The sequence below is a fragment of the Pseudophryne corroboree genome, chromosome 1 (genome assembly GCF_028390025.1).
Source record: "Pseudophryne corroboree isolate aPseCor3 chromosome 1, aPseCor3.hap2, whole genome shotgun sequence".
Classification (NCBI taxonomy): Eukaryota; Metazoa; Chordata; class Amphibia; order Anura; family Myobatrachidae; genus Pseudophryne; species Pseudophryne corroboree.
Genome location: NC_086444.1, coordinates 630,061,235 through 630,081,676, shown reverse-complemented (window position 1 = coordinate 630,081,676; position 20,442 = coordinate 630,061,235). Strand labels below are relative to the sequence as shown.

General features: G+C 49.3%; 2 protein-coding genes across 3 annotated transcripts in view; one reads left to right on the top strand and one right to left on the bottom strand.

Moving 5' to 3' along the window:
• DDX49 (DEAD-box helicase 49) overlaps positions 1 to 11,379 on the bottom strand; it is an 86,475-nt gene extending 75,096 nt beyond the window's left edge. The window contains exon 1 of one of the 2 annotated variants that reach the window (XM_063914536.1): positions 11,255 to 11,379. In XM_063914536.1, coding sequence (XP_063770606.1) covers positions 11,255 to 11,276 — 22 coding nt within the window. In that variant the 5' untranslated portion in view covers positions 11,277 to 11,379. Of the gene's footprint in view, positions 1 to 11,161 lie in introns of both variants that reach the window. The other variant, XM_063914535.1, reaches the window with a different exon arrangement.
• A 1-nt stretch (position 11,380) lies between these two features.
• COPE (COPI coat complex subunit epsilon) overlaps positions 11,381 to 20,442 on the top strand; it is a 79,505-nt gene continuing 70,443 nt past the window's right edge. Inside the window, exon 1 of the mRNA XM_063914537.1 lies at positions 11,381 to 11,626. Within this exon, the coding sequence (XP_063770607.1) occupies positions 11,381 to 11,626 (246 nt within the window). The remainder of the gene's footprint in view (positions 11,627 to 20,442) is intronic.

Sequence of the window (20,442 nt, the reverse complement as noted above, 5' to 3'; positions counted from 1 at the left end):
TCTTGCTAAGCTTAGAGCCTTGTAAATTGCCCTTAGCTCCAGTATATTTATGTGGAGAGAAGTCTCCAGACTTGATCACACTCCCTGGAAATTTTTTCCTTGTGTGACTGCTCCCCAGCCACTCAGGCTGGCATCCGTGGTCACCAGGACCCAGTCCTGAATGTCGAATCTGCGGCCCTTTCATAGATGAGCACTCTGCAGCCACCGCAGAAGAAAACACCCTTGTCCTTGGAGACAGGGTTATCCGCTGATGCATCTGAAGATGCGATCCGGACCATTTTCCCAGCAGATTCCACTGAAAGGTTCTTGCGTGAAATCTACCGAATGGGATCGCTTTGTAAGAAACCACCATTTTTCACAGGACCCTTGTGCAATGATGCACTGATACTTTTCCTGGTTTTAGGAGGTTCCTGACTAGCTCGGATAACTCCCTGGCCTTCTTCTCCGGGAGAAAACATCCTTTTCTGGACTGTGTCCAGAATCATTCCTAGGAACATTAGACGTGTCGTCGGAAAAGCTGCGATTTTGGAATATTTAGAATCCACTCGTGCTGTCGTAGAACTACTTGAGATAGTGCTACTCCGACCGCCAACTGTTCTCTGGACCTTGCCCTTATCAGGAAAGCGTCCATATTTCTTTTAGGAAGAATCATCATTTCGGCCATTACCATGGTAAAGACCCGGGGTGCCGTGGACAATCCAAACGGCAGCGTCTGAACTGATAGTGACAGTTCTGTACCACGAACCTGAGATACCCTTGGTGAGAAGGGCAAAATTTGGACATGTAGGTAAGCGTCCCTGATATCCAGTGACCCATATCGTCCTGGTTCGCTATCACTGCTCTGAGTGACTCCATCTTGATTTGAACCCTTGTATGTAATTGTTCAAATCTTTTAGATCTCACCGAGCCGTTTGGCTTCAGTACCACAATATAGTGTGGAATAATACCCCTTCCCTTGTTGTAGGAGGGGTACTTTGATTATCACCTGCTGGGAATACAGCCTGTGAATTTTTTTCCCAATACTGCCTCCCTGTCGGAGGGAGACGTTGGTAAAGCAGACTTCAGGAACTTGTGAGGGGAAGACGTCTCGAATTTCCAATGTACACCTGGGATACTACGTGTAGGATCCAGGAGTCCACTTGCGAGTGAGCCCACTGCGTGCTGAAACTCTTGAGATGACCCCCCACCGCACCTGAGTCCGCTTGTATGGCCCCAGCGTTATGCTGCGGACTTGGCAGAAGCTGTGGAGGACTTCTGTTCCTGGGAATGGGCTGCCTGCTGCAGTCTTCTTCCCTTTCCTCTAACCCTGGGCAGATATGACTGGTCTTTTGCCCGCCTGCCTTTATGGGTACGAAAGGACTGAGACTGAAAAGACTGTGTCCTTTTCTGCTGAGATGTGACTTGGGGTAACAAAAGTGGATTTTCCAGCTGTTGCCCTGGCCACCAGGTCCGATGGACCGCCCCTTTATACGGCAATACTTCCATGTGCCGTCTGGAATCTGCATCACCTGACCACTGTCGTGTCTATAAACATCGTCTGGCAGATATGGACATCACATCTACTCTTGATGCCAGAATGCAAATATCCCTCTGCGCATCTCGCATATATAGAAATGCATCCTTAAAATGCTCTATAGTCAATAAAATATTGTTCCTGTCAAGGGTATCAATATTTTCAGTCAGGAAATCCGACCAAGCCCCCCCAGCGCTGCACATCCAGGCTGAGGCGATTGCTGGTCGTAGTATAACACCAGTATGTGTGTATATACTTTTTAGGATATTTTTCAGCTTCCTATCAGCTGGCTCCTTGAGGGCGGCCGTATCTGGAGACGGTAACGCCACTTGTTTTTATAAGCGTGTGAGCGCCTTATCCACCCTAAGGTGTGTTTCCCAACTCGCCCTCACTTCTGGCGGGAAAAGGTATACCTCCAATAATTTTCTATCGGAGGAAACCCACGTATCATCACACACTTTAATTTATCTGATTCAGGAAAAACTACAAGTAGATTATTCCCACCCTACATAATACCCTTATTTGTGGTACTTGTAGTATCAGAAATATGTAACACCTCCTTCATTGCCCTTAACATGTAACGTGTGGCCCTAAAGGAAAATACGTTTGTTTCTTCACCGTCGACACTGAAGTCAGTGTCCGTGTCTGTGTCGACCAACTGAGGTAAATGGGCGCTTTTACAAGCCCCTGACGGTGTCTGAGACGCCTGGACAGGTACTAATTTGTTTGCCGGCCGTCTCATGTCGTCAACCGACCTTGCATCGTGTTGACATTATCACGTAATTCCTAAATAAGCCATCCATTCCGGTGTCGACTCCCTAGAGAGTGACATCACCAATACAGGCAATTTGCTCCGCCTCCTCACCAACATCGTCCTCCTACATGTCGACACACACGTACCGACACACAGCACACACACAGGGAATGCTCTGATAGAGGACAGGACCCCACTAGCCCTTTGGGGAGACAGAGGGAGAGTTTGCCAGCACACACCAAAAACGCTATAATTATACAGGGACAACCCCTTATACAAGTGTTTTCCCTTATAGCATTTTCACATATGTAATCATATCGCCAAATAAGTGCCCCCCCTCTCTGTTTTAACCCTGTTTCTGTAGTGCAGTGCAGGGGAGAGCCTGGGAGCCTTCCTCACAGCAGAGCTGAGCAGGAAAATGGCGCCGTGTGCTGAGGAGAATAGGCCCCGCCCCCTAAAACGGCGGGCTCTTTTCCCGGAGTTTGTGAGATCTGGCAGGGGTTAAATACATCCATATAGCCTCAAGGGCTATATGTGATGTATTTTAGCCATAAAAAAGGTATAATACATTGCTGCCCAGGGCGCCCCCCCCAGCGCCCTGCACCCTCAGTGACCGCTGGTATGAAGTGTGCGGACAACAATGGCGCACAGCTGCAGTGCTGTGCGCTACCTTATGAAGACTGAAAGTCTTCTGCCGCCTGTTTCTGGACCTCTGGACCTCTTCAACTTCGGCATCTGCAAGGGGGGTCGGCGGCACGGCTCCGGGACGAACCCCAGGGTGAGACCTGTGTTCCGACTCCCTCTGGAGCTAATGGTGTCCAGTAGCCTAAGAAGCAAATCCATCCTGCACGCAGGTGAGTTTACTTCTCTCCCCTAAGTCCCTCGTAGCAGTGAGCCTGTTGCCAGCAGGACTCACTGAAAATAAAAAACCTAACTTAAACTTTTATTCTAAGCAGCTCAGGAGAGCCACCTAGATTGCACCCTTCTCGGCCGGGCACAAAAATCTAACTGAGGCTTGGAGGAGGGTCATAGGGGGAGGAGCCAGTGCACACCACCTGATCCTAAAGCTTTTATTATTGTGCCCTGTCTCCTGCGGAGCCGCTAAACCCCATGGTCCTGACGGAGTCCCCAGCATCCACTTAGGACGTTAGAGAAAACTCCTTGGCTTTCTCCTCCGGAAGAAACACCTTTTTCTGAACCGTGTCCAGAATCATTCCCAGGAACAGCAGACGTGTTGTCGGGGTCAACTGAGATTTTGGAAAATTCAGAATCCACCCGTGTTGTACAGCACTACTTGGGTTAGTGCTACTCCGTCCTCCAGCTGTTCTCTGGACCTTGCCCTTATCAGGAGATCGTCCAAGTAAGGGATAATTAATACGCCTCTTCTTCGCAGAAGAAACATCATTTCGGCCATTACCTTGGTAAAGACCCGAGGTGCCGTGGACAATCCAAACGGCAGCGTCTGAAACTGATAATGACAGTTTTGCACCACGAACCTGAGGTACCCTTGATGTGAAGGGCAAATTGGGACAAGCAGGTAAGCATCCTTTATGTCCAGGGACACCATAAAGTCCCCTTCTTCCAGATTCGCTATCACTGCTCTGAGTGATTCCATCTTGAACTTGAATTTTTGTATGTACAGGTTCAAAGATTTCAGATTTAGAATAGGTCTTACCGAGCCGTCCGGCTTCGGTACCACAAATAGCGTGGAGTAATACCCCTTTCCCTGTTGTAGGAGGGGTACCATGACTATCACCTGCTGAGAAAACAGCTTGTGAATGGCTTCCAATACCGTCGCCCTGTCTGAGGGAGACGTTGGCAAAGCAGACTTTAGGAACCGGCGAGGGGGAGACTTCTCGAATTCCAACCTGTAACCCTGAGATACTACCTGCAGGATCCAAGGGTCCACCTGTGAGCAAGCCCACTGTGCGCTGAAATTCCTGAGTCGACCCCCCACCGCTCCTGAGTCCGCTTGTACAGCCCCAGCGTCATGCTGAGGGCTTTGCAGAACCCTGGGAGGGCTTCTGTTCCTGGGCAGGGGCTGCTTGCTGCCCTCTCTTACCCTTTCCTCTGCCTCGGGGCAGATATGACTGTCCTTTTGCCCTCTTGTTCTTATAGGACCGAAAGGACTGCGGCTGAAAATACGGTGTCTTTTTCTGTTGGGAGGGGGTCTGAGGTAAAAAGGTGGATTTTCCGGCAGTTGCCGTGGCCACCAGATCCGATAGACCTACGCCAAATAATTCCTCCCCTTTATACGGCAATACTTCCATATGTCGTTTGGAATCCGCATCACCTGACCACTGTCGCGTCCATAAACTTCTTCTGGCAGATATGGACATCGCACTTACTCTCGATGCCAGAGTGCAAATATCCCTCTGAGCATCTCGCATATAAAGAAAAGCATCCTTTAATTGCTCTATAGTCAATAAAATACTGTCCCTATCCAGGGTATCAATATTTTTAGTCAGGGAATCCGACCAGACCACCCCAGCACTGCACATCCAGGCTGAGGCGATGGCTGGTCGCAGTATAACACCAGTATGTGTGTATATACTCTTTAGGGTAGTTTCCAGCCTCCTATCAGCTGGATCCTTGAGGGCGGCCGTATCAGGAGACGGTAACGCCACTTGTTTTGATAAGCGTGTGAGCGCCTTATCCACCCTAGGGGGTGTTTCCCAGCGCGCCCTAACCTCTGGCGGGAAAGGGTATAATGCCAATAACTTTTTTGAAATTAGCACTTTTCTATCTGGGTTAACCCACGCTTCATCACATACATCATTCAATTCCTCTGATTCAGGAAAAACTACAGGTAGTTTTTTCACCCCCACATAATACCCCTTTTTGTGGTACTTGCAGTATCAGAGATATGCAAAGCCTCCTTCATTGCCGTGATCATATAACGTGTGGCTCTACTTGAAAATACGTTTGTTTCTTCACCGTCGACACTAGATTCAGTGTCCGTGTCTGGGTCTGTGTCGACCGACTGAGGTAAAGGGCGTTTTACAGCCCCTGATGGTGTCTGAGACGCCTGGGCAGGTACCAACTGGTTTTCCGGCCGTCTCATGTCGTCAACTGATTTTTGTAATGTGCTGACATTATCACGTAATTCCATAAACAAAGCCATCCATTCCGGTGTCGACTCCCTGGGGGGTGACATCACCATTACCGGCAATTGCTCTGCCTCCACACCAACATCGTCCTCATACATGTCGACACACACGTACCGACCCACAGCAGACACACAGGGAATGCTCTTATCGAAGACAGGACCCCACTAGCCCTTTGGGGAGACAGAGGGAGAGTTTGCCAGCACACACCCAAGCGCTATAATATATATGGGAACAACCTCATATAAGTGTTGTATCCTTATAGCAGCTTAAATATATAAAATATCGCCATAAAAAGTGCCCCCCCTCTCTGTTTTACCCTGTTTCTGTAGTGCAGTGCAGGGGAGAGTCCTGGGAGCCTTCCTCACAGCGGAGCTGAGCAGGAAAATGGCGCTGTGTGCTGAGGAGAATAAGCCCCGCCCCCTATTCCGGCGGGCTTTTCTCCCGTAGTTTGTAATATCTGGCAGGGGTTAAATACATCCATATAGCCTCAAGGGCTATATGTGATGTATTTTTTAGCCATAAAAGGTATTTACATTGCTGCCCTGCACCCTCCGTGACCGTTGGTGAGAAGTGTGTGACAAACAATGGCGCACAGCTGCAGTGCTGTGCGCTACCTTCAAGAAGACTGAAGAGCCTTCTGCCGCCGGTTTCTGGACCTTCAATCTTCAGCATCTGCAAGGGGGGTCGGCGGCGCGGCTCCGGGACGAACCCCAGGGTGAGACCTGTGTTCCGACTCCCTCTGGAGCTAATGGTGTCCAGTAGCCTAAGAAGCAAATCCATCCTGCACGCAGGTGAGTTTACTTCTCTCCCCTAAGTCCCTCGTAGCAGTGAGCCTGTTGCCAGCAGGACTCACTGAAAATAAAAAACCTAACTTAAACTTTTATTCTAAGCAGCTCAGGAGAGCCACCTAGATTGCACCCTTCTCGGCCGGGCACAAAAATCTAACTGAGGCTTGGAGGAGGGTCATAGGGGGAGGAGCCAGTGCACACCACCTGATCCTAAAGCTTTTATTATTGTGCCCTGTCTCCTGCGGAGCCGCTAAACCCCATGGTCCTGACGGAGTCCCCAGCATCCACTTAGGACGTTAGAGAAAACTCCTTGGCTTTCTCCTCCGGAAGAAACACCTTTTTCTGAACCGTGTCCAGAATCATTCCCAGGAACAGCAGACGTGTTGTCGGGGTCAACTGAGATTTTGGAAAATTCAGAATCCACCCGTGTTGTACAGCACTACTTGGGTTAGTGCTACTCCGTCCTCCAGCTGTTCTCTGGACCTTGCCCTTATCAGGAGATCGTCCAAGTAAGGGATAATTAATACGCCTCTTCTTCGCAGAAGAAACATCATTTCGGCCATTACCTTGGTAAAGACCCGAGGTGCCGTGGACAATCCAAACGGCAGCGTCTGAAACTGATAATGACAGTTTTGCACCACGAACCTGAGGTACCCTTGATGTGAAGGGCAAATTGGGACAAGCAGGTAAGCATCCTTTATGTCCAGGGACACCATAAAGTCCCCTTCTTCCAGATTCGCTATCACTGCTCTGAGTGATTCCATCTTGAACTTGAATTTTTGTATGTACAGGTTCAAAGATTTCAGATTTAGAATAGGTCTTACCGAGCCGTCCGGCTTCGGTACCACAAATAGCGTGGAGTAATACCCCTTTCCCTGTTGTAGGAGGGGTACCATGACTATCACCTGCTGAGAAAACAGCTTGTGAATGGCTTCCAATACCGTCGCCCTGTCTGAGGGAGACGTTGGCAAAGCAGACTTTAGGAACCGGCGAGGGGGAGACTTCTCGAATTCCAACCTGTAACCCTGAGATACTACCTGCAGGATCCAAGGGTCCACCTGTGAGCAAGCCCACTGTGCGCTGAAATTCCTGAGTCGACCCCCCACCGCTCCTGAGTCCGCTTGTACAGCCCCAGCGTCATGCTGAGGGCTTTGCAGAACCCTGGGAGGGCTTCTGTTCCTGGGCAGGGGCTGCTTGCTGCCCTCTCTTACCCTTTCCTCTGCCTCGGGGCAGATATGACTGTCCTTTTGCCCTCTTGTTCTTATAGGACCGAAAGGACTGCGGCTGAAAATACGGTGTCTTTTTCTGTTGGGAGGGGGTCTGAGGTAAAAAGGTGGATTTTCCGGCAGTTGCCGTGGCCACCAGATCCGATAGACCTACGCCAAATAATTCCTCCCCTTTATACGGCAATACTTCCATATGTCGTTTGGAATCCGCATCACCTGACCACTGTCGCGTCCATAAACTTCTTCTGGCAGATATGGACATCGCACTTACTCTCGATGCCAGAGTGCAAATATCCCTCTGAGCATCTCGCATATAAAGAAAAGCATCCTTTAATTGCTCTATAGTCAATAAAATACTGTCCCTATCCAGGGTATCAATATTTTTAGTCAGGGAATCCGACCAGACCACCCCAGCACTGCACATCCAGGCTGAGGCGATGGCTGGTCGCAGTATAACACCAGTATGTGTGTATATACTCTTTAGGGTAGTTTCCAGCCTCCTATCAGCTGGATCCTTGAGGGCGGCCGTATCAGGAGACGGTAACGCCACTTGTTTTGATAAGCGTGTGAGCGCCTTATCCACCCTAGGGGGTGTTTCCCAGCGCGCCCTAACCTCTGGCGGGAAAGGGTATAATGCCAATAACTTTTTTGAAATTAGCACTTTTCTATCTGGGTTAACCCACGCTTCATCACATACATCATTCAATTCCTCTGATTCAGGAAAAACTACAGGTAGTTTTTTCACCCCCACATAATACCCCTTTTTGTGGTACTTGCAGTATCAGAGATATGCAAAGCCTCCTTCATTGCCGTGATCATATAACGTGTGGCTCTACTTGAAAATACGTTTGTTTCTTCACCGTCGACACTAGATTCAGTGTCCGTGTCTGGGTCTGTGTCGACCGACTGAGGTAAAGGGCGTTTTACAGCCCCTGATGGTGTCTGAGACGCCTGGGCAGGTACCAACTGGTTTTCCGGCCGTCTCATGTCGTCAACTGATTTTTGTAATGTGCTGACATTATCACGTAATTCCATAAACAAAGCCATCCATTCCGGTGTCGACTCCCTGGGGGGTGACATCACCATTACCGGCAATTGCTCTGCCTCCACACCAACATCGTCCTCATACATGTCGACACACACGTACCGACCCACAGCAGACACACAGGGAATGCTCTTATCGAAGACAGGACCCCACTAGCCCTTTGGGGAGACAGAGGGAGAGTTTGCCAGCACACACCCAAGCGCTATAATATATATGGGAACAACCTCATATAAGTGTTGTATCCTTATAGCAGCTTAAATATATAAAATATCGCCATAAAAAGTGCCCCCCCTCTCTGTTTTACCCTGTTTCTGTAGTGCAGTGCAGGGGAGAGTCCTGGGAGCCTTCCTCACAGCGGAGCTGAGCAGGAAAATGGCGCTGTGTGCTGAGGAGAATAAGCCCCGCCCCCTATTCCGGCGGGCTTTTCTCCCGTAGTTTGTAATATCTGGCAGGGGTTAAATACATCCATATAGCCTCAAGGGCTATATGTGATGTATTTTTTAGCCATAAAAGGTATTTACATTGCTGCCCTGCACCCTCCGTGACCGTTGGTGAGAAGTGTGTGACAAACAATGGCGCACAGCTGCAGTGCTGTGCGCTACCTTCAAGAAGACTGAAGAGCCTTCTGCCGCCGGTTTCTGGACCTTCAATCTTCAGCATCTGCAAGGGGGGTCGGCGGCGCGGCTCCGGGACGAACCCCAGGGTGAGACCTGTGTTCCGACTCCCTCTGGAGCTAATGGTGTCCAGTAGCCTAAGAAGCCAATCCATCCTGCACGCAGGTGAGTTGAACTTCTCTCCCCTAAGTCCCTCGATGCAGTAAGCCTGTTGCCAGCAGGACTCACTGAAAATAATAAACCTAAAAACTTTTTCTAAGCAGCTCCTTAAGAGAGCCACCTAGATTGCACCCTGCTCGGACGGGCACAAAAACCTAACTGAGGCTTGGAGGAGGGTCATAGGGGGAGGAGCCAGTACACACCACCTGATCCTAAAGCTTTAGTTTTGTGCCCTGTCTCCTGCGGAGCCGCTAATCCCCATGGTCCTGACGGAGTCCCCAGCATCCACTTAGGACGTCAGAGAAATTATAAATAGTTGAATAGCTTCAGACAAAAAACCCAGAGCTTAACCCCATGCCTAATTAGATATGCCCCTAAGTACTGTACACTGCTTATGGGTAAAAGTAGAAGGTGATTAGTTAGACACATGATGGTGTTGATGTATAATATCAAGCAATAAAAGAAGTGGACAATCAGAACCATGGTACAATTTATCAAGTACAGGCGATAGAAAAGCTGATACATCAGCCCCATGGTTTCCAGCACTTCAGAATGATTACCAAGCAGAGAGTAGACACTTTGTGGTCATAACAGTCCCTGTGGACCTTGTGGTACTACATTTTCTATCATGGCTAGTTACTCTACTTGGGGTTCAATTCAATTAGGGATAAGTTGCTGTAGCACCTGGCGTAGATACGCTGACAATGGCAGCAGAACACTGCCCCTCGAGCCCAATCTTGCCCTGGACTTGCTGATTTTTCTACGCAGCCCTTGGGGCTGCTGTAAGTGCAGCATATAGCTGTGTTGTGGGGCAAGATAGTTGAATTGATCACTTACTTAGAATTAACATTGAGGGGTCTATTCATCTATTCATGAAGCATTGAAATTGGTAGAGAAGTGAGCTAGAGAAGAAGTTGCCCATGGCAACCAATCAGCATTGCAGTAACATTTATAATTTACTACACAATTGTACGGAGCAGCTGATTGGTTGCCATGGGCAACATCTCAAGAGGCTCAATTCTCCACTCTTTTCACTGCTTCATGAATAGACCCCTTAGTGAGGTGGGTGCGTAAAGCAGATTACACACCGGGCGGTGCTGAAATGCTGGCGTTCAACGATATAGCACGTGCACACTGGACTTTATCATTCAACGATAGCGATCAGTGACGTCACCGCCGGCATTCCGGGACATGCAGCTCAGCTCGAAATTGACGGTTGGAGTTGCATGTCAGCTCAATATTGGTGATCGCTGAACAATGTGCGGAAGTGTGTATCGTTCACCAATATTACCCCCATACACACTGGATGATTTCAGACTAAAAATAAACGATAACAGCATTTATATTGTTATTATTTTTTAGGCTGAAATCGCCTCATGTGTACCAGGCTCTACTCCTCATAATCACATGTAATGCATGAAGCCATGAGAATACGCATAGACAGGGAGACGCACATCACACACGCATACCTCCCAACATGACCCTCTCCAGGAGGGACACAATGCTCTGCTCCTGGACTTTTCTCTTAATTTATGATTGCCCTCACCTGTGCTGAAACACCTTTTCTTATCCATTTACCTGTTCAAAACAGGTGTTGGCAATCATAAATTAAGGAAAAGTCCAGAAGCAGAGCATTGTGTCCCTCCTGGAGAGGGTCATGTTGGGAGGTATGCCCTCTTCTGGAGGGACAGAATGCTCTGCTCCTGCACTTCCCTCTTAATGTATGATTGCCATCACCTGTGCTGAAACACCTTTCTTATCCATTACCCTGTTAAACACAGGTGCCAGCAATCATACATTAAAAGTCCAGAAGCAGAGCATTGTGTCTCTTCTGGAGAGGGTCATGTCGGGAGGTGTGTATAAACACACACAATTCCCTGTCACCTGGGCAGCTACAGAAGAGGAACAGCTTGAGGTCACACCGCACTCTGGCTATAACCCCAAGCACGTACCGCTCAGGATGGGCGGAATGCAGTTCTCCTGTACCGGGGTGGGCCTACACACCCCCATCTGCTTGCACTGCTGGATCAGCCACTGCGACAGACCTAAATCTGTGAATTCCTCCATGATACGGACTACCAGGTAGTACACACGCGTGACTCTCACTGACACTTCCGGCGCAGGTGCTAACTCGTCAGCCGGTCACAACCTGGGCGGGGCGATGATCTGCGATGCCACTGGGGGAGGGTGAGCGCCCGTACTCCGGCCCATCACGCAGGCTGCGTCGTGTGCGCATGTGTAGGGTGCTCGCTGGATCGGGCGGAAGTGAGTGTCAGGGGCTGCTACTGCTGCTGGCGGGTGACGTGTCCGGCTCAGCGATGGCAACTCAGGGGGAAGTGGACGAACTGTTTGATGTAAAAAATTGGTTTTATATTGGCAGCTACCAGCAGAGCATCAACGAGGCCCAGAGAGTGAAGGTGTGTGAGGGGGCGCTCACTTGATGTAATTGGGTCTTGTTATTACTGTTCCTTATATAATGCGCCCATATCGGGTTATCCTTCTTTTTTTATATTTCTATTCTCTTTTCTACCCATATTAGTATCTGGTGATAAATGTACTAAGCCTTGGGGAGAGATAAAGTACCAACTAAGCGTCTGTCATTTTCAGACACAGCCTGTAACATGGCAATTAGGACCTGATTGGCTGGCACTTTATCTCTCTCCAAGGCTTAGTACATCGGTTGTGTCTATGTTCCCTTCGTGATCAGGACAATGAAGTGACAGCATGAGAGGGCAGTAGAGAACTTCCTCCCTTACAGTGCTTTAATGATTTATCCATTCTCCATTTGTTTGAGGTTATTTTGTTTTATTTATGCACCATTGTACCCTTGTGGGGTCGTTTCGCTCGCTACGCTTCGGGCTCGGTGTCTCGCTCCGCTTCGCTCTCCACAGGTTACTATTCCAAATAGTTGGTGACATGGACCCAGTGGCTTATGGGAAAGGTCCTCTCCACGAAGGGTAACTAGACGCTACCCTTCTCTAGTACATCTGCCCCACTGTGTTTTAGTTTGGCAAAATCTACTTGTTTGTTAAATGTATAAAGCTAATTGCTTACACTTGATATGCTACAAACTACATGCAAAGTATAAATCAATGGGGTAGTACAGTGTTCATGTGAATAATGAGACACGTTGTTTCCCTCAATAGCCGGTTTAAACTTAATTTCTCTGACGTCCTAAGTGGATGCTGGGACTCCGTAAGGACCATGGGGATTAGCGGCTCTGCAGGAGACTGGGCACAACTAAAGAAAGCTTTAGGACTACCTGGTGTGCACTGGCTCCTCCCACCAAGACCCTCCTCCAGACCTCAGTTAGATTCTTGTGCCCGGCTGAGCTAGATGCACACTAGGGGCTCTCCTGAGCTCCTAGAAAGAAAGTATATTTTAGGTTTTTTATTTTACAGTGAGATCTGCTGGCAACAGACTCACTGCAGCGAGGGACTAAGGGGAGAAGAAGCGAACCTACCTAACTGGTGGTAGCTTGGGCTTCTTAGGCTACTGGACACCATTAGCTCCAGAGGGATCGACCGCATGGAACCGGCCATTGATGTTCGGTCCCGGAGCCGCGCCGCCGCCCCCCTTACAGAGCCAGAAGCAAGAAGTGTTCCGGAAAATCGGCGGCAGTAGACTTCAGTCTTCACCAAGGTAGCGCACAGCACTGCAGCTGTGCGCCATTGCTCCTCATGCACACCTCACACTCCGGTCACTGATGGGTGCAGGTCGCTGGGGGGGGGCGCCCTGAGCAGCAATATAAACACCTTGCCTGGCAAAATCATCACAATATATAGCCCCAGAGGCTATATATGTGATAAATACCCCTGCCAGAATCCATAAAAAAGCGGGAGAAAAGTCAGCGAAAAAGGGGCGGAGCTATCTCCCTCAGCACACTGGCGCCATTTTCTCTTCACAGTGCAGCTGGAAGACAGCTCCCCAGGCTCTCCCCTGTAGTTTTCAGGCTCAAAGGGTTAAAAAGAGAGGGGGGGCACTAAATTTAGGCGCAATATTGTTTATACAAGCAGCTATTGGGGGGAAAATCACTCAGTTATAGTGTTAATCCCTGCATCATATAGCGCTCTGGTGTGTGCTGGCATACTCTCTCTCTGTCTCCCCAAAGGACTTTGTGGGGTCCTGTCCTCAGTCAGAGCATTCCCTGTGTGTGTGCTGTGTGTCGGTACGGCTGTGTCGACATGTGGGGTGAGGAAGGTTACGTGGAGGTGGAGCAGAGGACGATAAATGGGATGTCGCCCCCTGTGGGGCCGACACCAGAGTGGATGGATAGGTGGAAGGTATTAACCGACAATGTCAACTCCTTACATAGAAGGCTGGATGACGTAAAACAGCTGTGGGACAGCCGGCTTCTCAGCCCGCGCCTGCCCAGGCGTCTCAAAGGCCATCAGGGGCTTAAAAAAAGCGCCAGTTACCTCAGATGGCAGACACAGATGTCGACACGGAGTCTGACTCCAGTGTCGACGAGGTTGAGACATATACACAATCCACTAGGAACATCCGTTACATGATCTCGGCAATGAAAAATGTGTTACGCATTTCTGACATGAACCCAAGTACCACATAAAAGGGGTTTTATTTTTGGGGAGAAAAAGCAGACAGTGTTTTGTTCCCCCATCAGATGAATGAATGAAGTGTGTAAAGTAGCGTGGGTTCCCCCGATAAAAAATTGGTAATTTCTAAAAAGTTACTGATGGCGTACCCTTTCCCGCCAGAGGATAGGTCACGTTGGGAGATATCCCTTAGGGTGGATAAGGCGCTCACACGTTTGTCAAAAAGGTGGCACTGCCGTCTTCGGATACGGCCACCTTGAAGGAGCCTGCTGATAAAAAGCAGGAGGCTATCCTGAAGTCTGTATATACACACTCAGGATATATACTGAGACCTGCAATTGCCTCAGCATAAATAGTGCTGCTGCAGCGTGGTCTGATACCCAGTCAGATAATATTAATACTCTAAGACAGGGATAATAGTTTGCTAACATAGAGCATATTAAAGACGTCGTCTTATATATAAAGGATGCACAGAGGGATATTTGCCGGCTGGCATCCAGAATTAATGCAATGTCCATTCTGCCAGGAGGGTATTAGAAACCCGGCAGTGGACAGGTGATGCTGCCTATAAAAGGCACATGGAGATTCTGCCTTATAAGGGTGAGGAATTGTTTGGGGATGGTCTCTGGGACCTCGTATCCACAGCAACAGCTGTGAAGAAATTTTTTTACCTCCAGTTTCCTCACAGCCTAAGAAAGCACTGTATTTTCAGGTACAGTCCTTTCGGCTTCAGAAAAGCAAGCGGGTCAAAGGCGCTTCCTTTCTGCACAGAGACAAGGGAAGAAGGAAAAAGCTGCACCAGCAGCCAGTTCCCATGATCAAAAATCTTCCCCCGCTTCCTCTGAGTCCACCGCATGACTTTGGGGCTCCACAGGTGGAGACAGGTGCGGTAGGGGCGCGTCTCGGGAACTTCAGGGACCAGTGGGCTTGCCCACAGGTGGATCCCTAGGTTCTGCAAATAGTATCACAGGGATACAGGCTGGAGTTCGAGGCGACTCCCCCTCGCCGTTACCTCACATCAGCCTTGCCTGCTGCCCTCGGAGAAAGGTAGTACTGGCGGCAATTCACAAGCTGTACTTCCAGCAGGTGAAATCAAGGTACCCCTCCTTCAACAAGACCGGGGTTACTATTCCAAAATGTTGTGGTACCGAAACCAGACGGTTCGGTGAGACGCATTCTAAAATTGAAAGCCTTGAACACTTATATACGAAGGTTCAAGTTCAAAGTGGAATCGCTCAGGGCGATTATTGCAAGCCTGGAGAATTTCATGGTATCACTGGACATCAAGGATGCTTACCTGCATGTCCCTATTTACCCTCTTCACCAGGAGTACCTCAAAATTGTGGTACAGGATTGTCATTACCAATTCCAGACGTGCCGTTGGTCTGTCCCCGGCACAGAGGTATTTACCAAGGTAATGGCCGAAATAATTATCCCGTACTTGGACGATCTCCTTATAAAGGCGAGGTCCAGGGAGCAGTTGTTCGGCGGAGTAGCACTATCTCGGGAAGTGCTACAACAGCACGGCTGGATTCTGAATATTCCAAAGTCGCAGCTGGTTCCTACAACGCGTCTACTGTTCCTGGGTATGGTTCTGGACACAGAACAGGATAAAAAGGGTTTCTCCCGGAGGAGAAGTCCAAGGAGTTGTCGTCTCTAGACAGAGACCTCCTAATACGTATACAGGTGTCGGTGCATCAATGCACGCGAGCCCTGGGAAGGATGGTAGCTTCTTACGAAGAAATTCCATTCGCCAGGTCCCATGCAAGGATTTTCCAGTGGGATCTGTTGGACAAGTGGTCCGGGTCGCATCTTCAGATGCATCGGCGGATAACCCTGTCTCCAAGGGCCAGGGTGTCGCTGTTGTGGTGGCTGCAGAGTGCTCATCTTCTAGGGGGCCGCAGATTCGGCATACAGGACTGTGTCCTGGTGACCACGGATGCCAGCCTTCGAGGCTGGGGGGCAGTCACACAGGGAAGAAACTTCCAAGGCTATGGAAAAGTCAGGAGACTTCCCTACACATAAATATTCTGGAACTAAGGGCCATTTACAATGCCCTAAGTCAGGCTAGACCCCTGCTTCAACACCGGCCGGTGCTGATCCAGTCAGACAACATCACGGCGGTCGCTCATGTAAACCGACAGGGCGGCACAAGAAGCAGGATGGCGATGGCAGAAGCCACAAGGATTCTCCGATGGGCGGAAAATCATGTGTTAGCACTGTCAGCAGTGTTCATTCCCGGAGTGGACAACTGAGAAGCAGACTTTCTCAGAAGACACGACCTCCACCCGGGAGAGTGGGGACTTCATCCAGAAGTTTTCCAAATGATTGTACACCGTTGGGAAAGGCCACAGGTGGACATGATGGCGTCCCGCCTCAACAAAAAGCTACAAAGATATTGCGCCAGGTCAAGGGACCCTCAGGCGATAGCTGTGGACGCTCTGGTAACACCGTGGGTGTACCAGTCGGTGTATGTGTTCCCTTCTCTGCCTCTCTTACCCAGGGTAATGAGAATAAGAAGAAGGAGAGGAGTAAGAACTATACTCATTGTTCCGGGTTGGCCAAGAAGAGCTTGGTAACCAGAACTCCAAGAAATGATCTCAGAGGACCCATGGCCTCTGCCGCTCAGACAGGACCTGCTGCAGCAGGGGGCCTGTCTGTTCCAAGACGTACCGCGGCTGCGTTGACGGCATGGCGGTTGAACGCCGGATCCTGAAGGAAAAGGGCATTCCGGAGGAAGTTATCCCTACGCTATTTAAAGCTAGGAAAGAAGTGAACGCAAACCATTATCACCGCATATGGTGGAAATATGTTGCGTGCTGTGAGGCCAGGAGGCCCCAAAGGAGAAATTTCAGCTGGGTCGATTTCTGCACTTCCTACAGTCAGAGGTGACTATGGGCCTAAAATTGGGTTCCATGAAGGTCCAGATTTCAGCTCTATCGATTTTCTTCCAAAATAGAATTGGCTTCACTGCCTGAAGTTCGGACTTTTGTTAAGGGAGTGCTGCATAGTCAGCCCCCGTTTGTGCCTCAAGTGGCACCGAGGGATCTCAACGTGGTGTTGGATTTCCTGAAGTCGCATTGGGTTGAGCCACTTAAATCCGTGGAGCTACAATACCTCACGTGGAAAGTGGTCATGCTGTGGGCCGTGGCGTCGGCCAGGCGTGTATCAGATTTGGCGGCTTTGTCATACAAAAGCCCTTATCTGTATTTTATATGGATAAGGCGGAATTGAGGACTCGTTCCCAATTCCTTCTTAAGGTGGTATCAGTTTTTCATGTGAACCAACCTATTGTGGTGCCTGCGGCTGCTTGGGACTTGGAGGATTCCAAGTTACTGGACGTAGTCAGGGCCCTGAAAAGTATGTTTCCAGGATGGCTGGAGTCAGGAAAACTGACTCGCTATTTATCCTGTATGCACCCAACAAGCTGGGTGCTCCTGCTTCTAAGCAGACTATTGCTCGCTGGATCTGTAGCACGATTCAACTTGCACATGCTGCGGCTGGACTGCCGCACCCTAAATCTGTAAAAGCCCATTCCACGAGGAAAGTGGGCTCTTCTTGGGCGGCTGCCCGTGGGGTCTCGGCTTTACAACTTTGCCGAGCTGTTACTTGGTCGGGTTCAAACATTTTTGCAACAGTCTACAAGTTTGATACTCTTGCTGAGGAGGATCTAGAGTTTGCTCATTCGGTGCTGCAGAGTCATCCGCACTCTCCCGCCCGTTTAGGAGCTTTGGTATAATCCCCATGGTCCTTACAGAGTCCCAGCATCCACTTAGGACGTCAGAGAAAATAAGATTTTACTCACCGGTAAATCTATTTCTCGTAGTCCGTAGTGGATGCTGGGCGCCCATCCCAAGTGCGGATTGTCTGCAATACTTGTTTATAGTTATTGCCTAACTAGAGGGTTATTGTTGAGCCATCTGTTGAGAGGCTCAGTTATATTTCATACTGTTAACTGGGTATAGTATCACGAGTTATACGGTGTGATTGGTGTGGCTGGTATGAGTCTTACCCGGGATTCAAAATCCTTCCTATTTGTGTCAGCTCTTCCGGGCACAGTATCCTAACTGAGGTCTGGAGGAGGGTCTTGGTGGGAGGAGCCAGTGCACACCAGGTAGTCCTAAAGCTTTCTTTAGTTGTGCCCAGTCTCCTGCGGAGCCGCTAATCCCCATGGTCCTTACGGAGTCCCAGCATCCACTACGGACTACGAGAAATAGATTTACCGGTGAGTAAAATCTTATTATTTTTAAATCAGGTTATCCAAGCTATACATTAACCTAACAATATGTAACAGAATACTAAATAAAAACATGGAGGTAAAACATACAATATAGTGATATGTGACGCCTCAAAGAGCACTTTTCCTGTCACACTTTGGGGGCTATTCATTACCATGGCTAATTGTCTTGCTGGGGCTATCCTATTAGTCCCGATGCTGGCGCTCATAAGGGGTTTGGTTTCACCTGCCCCAGGCAGACTAAACCAAATCCGTGATGAGTGGTTTTTTTCACCGTTCGCAAAAAGATGTATTTCTGCACGAAAAACTATTCCCCTCCCCCCCCAACCCTTAGCAATAAGGTAGGTATGAAAAACATTGAAATTGCGATCAACCCAAGTTTTCTGCTGGCACGTAATTTTCGGGGCTAATAGGATATAACCCTTTGGGGAAGGTGATAACGCACCAGCCAATCAGCTCCTAGCTGTCATTTCTCTAACGTCCTAGTGGATGCTGGGGACTCCGTAAGGACCATGGGGGATAGCGGCTCCGCAGGAGACTGGGCACAGCTAAGAAAGAATTAGGACTACCTGGTGTGCACTGGCTCCTCCCACTATGACCCTCCTCCAGACTTCAGTTAGAATCCTGTGCCCGGCCGAGCTGGATGCACACTAGGGGCTCTCCTGAGCTCCTAGAAAGAAAGTATATGTTAGGTTTTTTATTTTACAGTGAGATCTGCTGGCAACAGACTCACTGCAGCGAGGGACTAAGGGGAGAAGAAGTGAACCTACGTAACTGGTGGTAGCTTGGGCTTCTTAGGCTACTGGACACCATTAGCTCCAGAGGGATCGACCGCATGGAACCGGCCATTGGTGTTCGGTCCCGGAGCCGCGCCGCCGGCCCCCTTACAGAGCCAGAAGCAAGAAGAAATCCGGAAAATCGGCGGCAGAAGACATCAGTCTTCACCAAGGTAGCGCACAGCACTGCAGCTGTGCGCCATTGCTCCTCATACACACTTCACACTCCGGTCACTGAGGGTGCAGGGCGCTGGGGGGGGTGCCCTGAGAAGCAATAAATACACCTTGGCTGGCAAATATATCACAATATATAGCCCCAGAGGCTATATATGTGATAAATACCCCTGCCAGAATCCATAAAAAAACGGGAGAAAAGTCCGCGAAAAAGGGGCGGAGCTATCTCCCTCAGCACAATGGCGCCATTTTCTCTTCACAGTGCAACTGGAAGACAGCTCCCCAGGCTCTCCCCTGTAGTTTTTAGGCTCAAAGGGTTAAAAAGAGAGGGGGGGCACTAAATTTAGGTGCAATATTGTTTATACAAGCAGCTATTGGGGGAAAAATCACTCAGTTATAGTGTTAATCCCTGCATTATATAGCGCTCTGGTGTGTGCTGGCATACTCTCTCTCTGTCTCCCCAAAGGACTTTGTGGGGTCCTGTCCTCAGTCAGAGCATTCCCTGTGTGTGTGCTGTGTGTCGGTACGGCTGTGTCGACATGTGGGATGAGGAAGGTTACGTGGAGGTGGAGCAGAGGCCGATAAATGGGATGTCGTCCCCTGTGGGGCCGACACCAGAGTGGATGGATAGGTGGAAGGTATTAAACAACAATGTCAACTCCTTACAAGGCTGGATGATGTAAAACAGCTGTGGGACAGCCGGCTTCTCAGCCCGCGCCTGCCCAGGCGTCTCAAAGGCCATCAGGGGCTCAAGAAAGCGCCCGTTACCTCAGATGGCAGACACAGATGTCGACACGGAGTCTGACTCCAGTGTCGACGAGATTGAGACATATACACAATCCACTAGGAACTTCCGTTACATGATCTCGGCAATAAAAAATGTGTTACGCATTTCTGACATGAACCCAAGTACCACATAAAAGGGGTTTTATTTTTGGGGAGAAAAAGCAGCCAGTGTTTTGTTCCCCCATCAGATGAATGAATGAAGTGTGTAAAGTAGCGTGGGTTCCCCCAATAAGAAACTGGTAATTTCTAAAAAGTTACTGATGGCGTACCCTTTCCCGCCAGAGGATAGGTCACGTTGGGAGATATCCCTTAGGGTGGATAAGGCGCTCACACGTTTGTCAAAAAAGGTGGCACTGCCGTCTTAGGATACGGCCACCTTTAAGGAGCCTGCTGATAAAAAGCAGGAGGCTATCCTGAAGTCTGTATATACACACTCAGGATATATACTGAGACCTGCAATTGCCTCAGCATAAATAGTGCTGCTGCAGCGTGGTCTGATACCCAGTCAGATAATATTAATACTCTAAGACAGGGATAATAGTTTGCTAACATAGAGCATATTAAAGACGTCGTCTTATATATAAAGGATGCACAGAGGGATATTTGCCGGCTGGCATCCAGAATTAATGCAATGTCCATTCTGCCAGGAGGGTATTAGAAACCCGGCAGTGGACAGGTGATGCTGCCTATAAAAGGCACATGGA